Below are 7,028 nucleotides of genomic sequence, written 5' to 3' on the forward strand. Positions count from 1 at the left end.
TGCCTACACTGACAAGGAACATGGCTGGATCCAAATTCAACTGAGTAGTGTGTCTTTATAGCAGCAACTTTCCTCAAAATACCCCCCGAAAAGAAGATCCATGGGGCTGTGGGAAATGTAGATAGTTAGAGGAGATAGGAACCTGTCTCTCTAACAGCATTTACTTATTTATTATTTTTGGGGAGCCAATAAAATCATTTAAATATCTGGATCTTTTTCCAGGAAAAAGTTTTTTATTCAGTGCAATGCATTGTTAGGTGGCGAAAGAGCAAGTTAAAAAAAAAAAATGACTAACATGAAAAGTTACCCACGCGGTGTCCAGTTTTTCTGCTTAGTGGGAATACCCAATAGATTATTTATTTAGATTTGTGAATCCAAGTGGCAACCTCTTCAGAATAACATCTGCTCCAGAGTTGATTCGGTAACATCGACCTCATCTAAAGGCTGGGTATTTAGAGCTGTAAATGATTTTGTATTTTTATGGTAACTTTGAGAAGGGAATGGCGATTTTATCTCTCATGATCAGAGTTTTCTTTCTATAACAGGATTTAATTATTTTATTATTTTCTTGGACGAAAGTTCTCCAGCTCCACGCAAGACTCCAGATGATGACAGTCCTGGCCAACATCTTGGTTACAAACTGGTTAGAGACCCTGAGCCTTAACCACCCAGATAGGTTGCTCCTGAAAGATTCAATCTTAATACTGAACAAAATACTTAATCCAGCGCACCCCCAGTGTTACAGAAAGATGTTACAGAAAGATGTTGGCATAGGCACTGCCAAATGACATTATCTTCTCTTTTTATTTTATTTTTCTGGAAGAATGCAGGAAATCAAAGGCATACAATTAAAGACAGTATCTGCAAATCGATAGAATGCATTTTTATTCTCTTAATCCTCTAAATCAAAGTGTTCTGTTTTCCAGCCAGACCTTGAAATAAATGCAAATCCATCCCTTGGGTTTGTGTTTGGACTATCAATACAGTTATTAAAGCTACATCACGAGGAGAAGGCTGACAATATTTCTTTCTCGTTTCTTTCTTTTTTTATGAAATATTCTCTAATTCTTGGGGCATCAAGATGGAAACCCAAGTCGGCTTGGAATAGATGTCACTTTAAAAGGCTCCGCTCACGACCCAAGAGTATTTTTTTTTTTTGCCACGCGCAATGTCCTGAGTCTGTCAATGACAACAACGTTCCCAAACCCAGACTTCAGCTGTCATTTCACCTGCGTCGTCCCCGGCGCCTTTTGTTATTTATTTTGACGTGGTTCTGAGCCAAGAGAGAACGCTCGAAGCCCCGGCCGATTTCCACCGGCTGGGCTCGCGGCGCTGCGGCCCCTCCTCGCAGTGGTTTCTCCTGCAGCTCCCCTGGGCTCGGCGGCGGGTAGTGCAGCCCGCCCCGCGCGGCTTCGCCCCTCTCCTCTGGGTGGCCCCCGCGCGCCGGCGGACACTCACTCCGCCCGGGAAGGTGAGGCGTGAGCAGAGGCTGCCGCGGAGCTTGCTGCGCTCCCGCTCAGTCCCGGGTCTGGGCAGACAAAAGAGGCCGCGGGCGCAGGAGGCACGGGCGGCGGCAGCGGCGGCGTGATGGCCGGGCGAGGAGGCCGGGCGCTGCTGGCGCTGTGCGCGGCGCTGGCCGCCTGCGGGTGGCTGCTGGGCGCCGAAGCCCAGGAGCCCGGGGCGGCGGCGGCGGCGGGCATGAGGCGGCGGCGGCGGCTGCAGCAGGAGGACGGCATCTCCTTCGAGTACCACCGCTACCCCGAGCTGCGCGAGGCGCTGGTGTCCGTGTGGCTGCAGTGCACCGCCATCAGCAGGATCTACACCGTGGGGCGCAGCTTCGAGGGCCGGGAGCTCCTGGTCATCGAGCTGTCCGACAACCCCGGGGTCCATGAGCCAGGTAAGCGCGCTGCCATCCCTGGGGGCGTCCCGGAGAGCCGCAGAAGGTTGGACTGGAGGCAGTGGGGGGAAAGGACGGAGAGGTGGGCCCAAGGGTGCCCAGGGGAAAAGGGCGTCTCGGGTGGAAGGTGGGAAGTGGTGGGAGGGATGGAGATGGGGATGAACTTGACCTAGAGCGCTGTGGTCTGCCAGGTCCCAAATCTCTGTTTTCCTCCCGCCTTCCCCCAGCCCTTAGGCCACCTTTTTGGTGCGTTTAGGCCAGAAAGGCTGGAGAGGTGGAGGTAGGAGCACGCAGCCAGCAAATCTGCGCCCGCCAACCCAGCGATCACTGTCACTTTGCTGTATCAAAGACTGGAGGGAATAACGGATTCCTCGGAAAGGAGATTGACCTTCCTTGCGTACAGGAGTAGAAAGCTAAGGTGCAGAAGGCAGGGACTTAGAGGAAAGAGGAAGAGTCATATATCATTTTTTTCCTAATTTCCAGAGGACCAGTTTATTGGATCCTGCAGGCTCTGCATAACCATCCATCTCTACCTGTACGTGTGTGCCTCAGGGGCACGAGCACTGTGGACGCTCTGGGAATTTTAAGGCGATTGGTAACATTGGATGATGGTGTGTGCAGACACGTAGGTCCTCCTCCGGGAAAGTGGCCTCTGACAGGCATTTGGATTTTGAAATTGGACATGACCTTTCTAAGAATAAAGGAATATCCCATTTTTTCTGCTTTTGCCACTTAAGATAAGTGGTTCGTGACCATGTTTTTATTTCAGCCGATGTTCACTTATAGCCATGTTATGCATCTTCCTCTTGAGTATGTTAAGGCACGCTTTGATTTATATTAAATGTGATTCATTTTAAAGAGGTATTAAACAATGTTCTTGGGGCTTTTTTTTCCCCCATGATGTTCTTGCTCTTCAGAACTGATATAACTCAAGACCCCATCTTCTGATAGCAAAGCTACTCCTAACGTAATCTGATCTAATTTTTCAAGGAGATTATAAGAAAGCTAATGTTAACTTTTGTTTCCAATTTAGAAGTAAAATTCTAAGTGATGTTACTGTTAGACCTTTTGTTTTGTTTCCAGTTTAGAAGTAAAATTCTAAGTGATGTTACTGTTAGACTGTGTTAGCTTGCATAGCTGGAATGTATAGTCCGTCAAGATTTGCAAATCTCTCTTTCAGACTGCAAATTCTGTGAGGTAGGGACCTAGCCCAGATCTGTACACAGCAGGCACTCAGTACACATTATGGAAAAAAAGAAAAAGAAAAAAGAAAAAAAGTCAGTTATTTGCTGAATAACACAATGTTTTAAAATAGAATGTTTTATTTATCACAAAACACAGAGTTAATTCATTTTATGAAGGCGAACTCAGAGATGTTTTTTACATTATGTGCTGTATAATCTCTTCTTAAATGAAGGAACTCTAAGGTTATGGTGTTAATAATAGAATATAAAATGTCTATTCATTGTATTTTTAAAGGAGAAATAAACTATTATGAACATTAAGTAACCACAAGGGTGATTTTCCTCTCTATCACCTTTTAAGAGGAGATAAGTAAGTTAGAAATCTCCAGGGAACTAGTGCTAAAAAACAAAATTCAACTAAGTTAACTTTAAAGATCTCATTGGCTTTATTCACTGATTCATGAATCGGGCAGCATCCAATCAAGCAGAGAAAAAGAAGCTCCAAGGAGCTGTACAAAATGGAAGACTTTTATAGGCAGAAGGGGACAGGGGGAGGTTATACTAGACAAAAAAGCAACTTGGTTATTGCGAGGTTATTTTTAGGGGATGGCTGGGGTCTAACAGGTAGGTTATCTAACTAACTGGTGCCAATCAGGCGATCCTGATTGACTGATTTAAGAAAATTAAGGTAAGTCTCAGGCTGGTGATGTGGGGCTTAGCATAAGCCACTCCATTTTGGTCCTTTTGTATTGTTTTTAACACTAGTATCTGGAGAGGTCTGATCAGTATATAAGTTTGGTAGTACTTGTATGAATTAACTTTTTAGAAAGTTTTTGATAAAAGAAAGTGTTCACCATTGTTAGATCGCCTTTAAATCCTGTTAGATGGCAATATTTTAAGAAATGAGAAAAGAACATCTCTACTTATTCCGAGGTAGAAATAGATGCTTTCAGTGTTTTCGAGCACCCACTCTAGGTGGGCCAGGTTCTATGGGCTGGGCGGTGATACATGACACAGCCTTTGCCTTTTGGGGAACCGGGAACCAAGAGCTTGAAGGATAGTATAAAGATATGTAGGGCTGCATACCAAGGAGACCAAGGACATTAGGTCAGAGGGATTTCGTTATTGAAAAATGGATGACAAGAAGGCAGGAAACATTTACAGAATACAGGACATTGAAATTTACCAATTCCAGTGTAGCTCATGTAGAATGAATATTTTAAAATATTCATTCCCTGCTCCCTGCTTTTGAAAGAGGGCAACTGTCTTACCTATTTTCACCTTTCAAGTACTATTTTTCTTTGAAATAACATTTCTAATTAAGCTAGTAGAAAATATTTGAAGTAAATTCATTTACTTGACTAAAATGTTGATGAAATTGCCGATTTATCTTTCAATGAGAAAGAGGTATCAAGTTTGTTAGTTTTCTTAGTCTAAATTCTTTTTCTGGATTAAAAAATGTAGGTAATGTGTAAGGATTTTGTTATAACAGAAACATTCCCAAAAGAAAATGGCATATACACATAAAGCCTTTCCCTGTGGTAGAACCAGTGAGTGAGAGGTTTACTTAGATTAGCAGATTATGGACAGAAAGCATTTGTTGAAACTACTAGCTCTCTTCCTGAGCAGAAAGAAGTGGTTATCATACTTGTTTGGTACCAGGCTATGGGGCTGAACTTGAATTTATCTCCTGAAAAAAGATTCATTCTCTCAGATATTCTACATTTGAATTCATTGAAAGAGAAAGAAAATTCTATTTTGAATTGATCAGTGAGGAATCTCCATACTTATTCAGTCATGGGAATCAGCTTGATTCTTGAGTAGCCAAATGTTGTATCTCAGTTATCGTTTTGTATCACTTTGGAGGCCTGCAAAAATCTACTGGAGGAGAGTTGTGGATATCAGTCATCCTCAAAAGAACTATGAATAGTCTTGACATCTGTCTCATCTCTTCACATATCTATTGTTAATCTGGACCCCAGATGCGGGACTGGTATAAAGATTGGGCTAAGATTGAGACTCTGTGCTCAGACTGGCCTCTTGATTTAAGTTCTCAGATGTGTTCCCATTAGATATGATACCTGCCAGGCCTGATCACGTTCCTCATTTTTCTTTCTGTTTGTTTATATTTCATACTCGTAAAATATTTCTATTCATAGGGACCCATGTGCTCAATCCCAAACATATGCTCTCCTAGGCATTCATATCTATCATTGCAATACTCATAAAAGAAACCTTTTTTCATTATGTCAAAGAAATGGAATCCATATTCCCAGACCACTCCTCCTAGAGTTAAACATGAGTTAAGATTAGATTTTTAATACACTAATTCTTTTGCATGTAGTTTAAGATTGCTCTTGGGGAGTAAATCTGATTTATAACTAAAATGCTATCTTAGAAACATTCTTTAGAGCATAGATTTTTCTCTCTCAAAGCCTGGAATGATTATTTTGGACCCATTCCTCCCAAAATCTGTTAAAATTTAAAGTGTATGAATGCCAGTATGCATTTGCCAAAAATTGTGATGGAACATTTAATGCTGGCAAAATTTCTATATAACAAACAAACATAAAAAGAAGTGGGGATTTTGATTATTTTGTATGGCCTCTCTTTATACCAGATTAATATGTGTTAGTGAGAAATGATTATAATTGAGTAGCCCCTTGAAATTGGCAAATATAGATGTTAGATTCTGGAGAAAAATCTAGATGTACCACATGTGGTCAAGAGTTATTTTTAGACCCAAATGAGTCAGTACAGCTCTTGCCAGAAATAATGTACTTGATTGACACATGATTGGCTAATGGAAGACAGGAAATTGGGCTGGCCCCTAACATTATATCCTATTCTAAGACAAAACAGGCAGCTTTCTATGGAAACTGATTAGAGAGTGTCAAAAGGATCATCTTCCAGCATCTCCCTTATTGCATAGCATAGAGGTCAAATCCCACTTTTACAGTCATTTTCTTGGGAAAAGATATTTTTAACAAATGTAAAAATAGCCCATGTAAGGGGTTAATTCAGTGGAACATTAGTTCAGCTTCATTTGATAAGTTAGGTAAACCAAGATAAACAGGTTTATATATTGCAAGACTTATCAGAGCCTTTAATATGCCAGTATATATTTCAGGTCTCCAAATTAGATATATACTGTACTATATTTTCCTACCTTCTCTTACTATGGAAACTTTTTTTTTTTGGAAACTTTTTTTAGGTAGCTTATCTTGGAACTACTGTTACACTAGTTCGAGAAACAGCATTAATCTATTATCATTCATTATCATATTATTAAGGGTTAATTTGGTAATTCTTTAGCAGAGAGACTTATACAGGGAGTTCCTCAGGAGTGGGACACATATATTTTCCATATTTTGCCAGCAGAGTGATTTATGTAGAGTAAGCTCTTAAGAATCATATTTTATTGTGTTGAGAACATGATTCTGAGACAATAGGCATAGTTCAGATAATTTCGATTGGAGAAATTAAAGTAACAAATGCAGTCCAATTATTTTATTGTTAAGTAGCTTCATGCTTTTAACTTCTGTTTACCTCTTTTTCTTGTCTATAAAATAAGAGTACTTTAAAAACTCGTACCTCACAGAGTGGCTATGAGATCAAAGTAATATAGATTACAAGAAAGAATTCAATGAAGTTGCTTGCATGTAGTTATAAAGATGGGCTAATTTTTAAAATTTTTCTCCATTTAAGACAGTCTGATAAATGTGCTCCATTGGCTTCATGTTCCTTTGGAGTAGGCCTCCTTGGCTGTGTTATCACAGGAGACCTGTGTCATCACAGGAGACCTGTAAAAACAGGAGTGTTTACCTGTTATGATGGTTTTGCATAAGCCCAGCTAATAGCCTTGCAGAACTTTTCCTCTCTTGTCACTTTTTCTTTGTTCACAAATATTTGCTCTCTATCTGTTTTTGAAATGCAGGCCATTCCTG

General features: G+C 40.9%; 1 protein-coding gene across 1 annotated transcript in view; it reads left to right on the forward strand.

The window, feature by feature from the left end:
- The first annotated feature begins 1,416 nt into the window (after window positions 1-1,416).
- Window positions 1,417-7,028, forward strand: part of CPE (carboxypeptidase E) — an 87,677-nt gene continuing 82,065 nt past the window's right edge. The window contains exon 1 of the mRNA XM_015593279.2: window positions 1,417-1,897. Within this exon, the coding sequence (XP_015448765.1) occupies window positions 1,588-1,897 (310 nt within the window). The 5' untranslated portion in view covers window positions 1,417-1,587. The remainder of the gene's footprint in view (window positions 1,898-7,028) is intronic.

Source organism: Pteropus alecto, unplaced genomic scaffold, assembly GCF_000325575.1.
Source record: "Pteropus alecto unplaced genomic scaffold, ASM32557v1 scaffold166, whole genome shotgun sequence".
Classification (NCBI taxonomy): domain Eukaryota; kingdom Metazoa; phylum Chordata; class Mammalia; order Chiroptera; family Pteropodidae; genus Pteropus; species Pteropus alecto.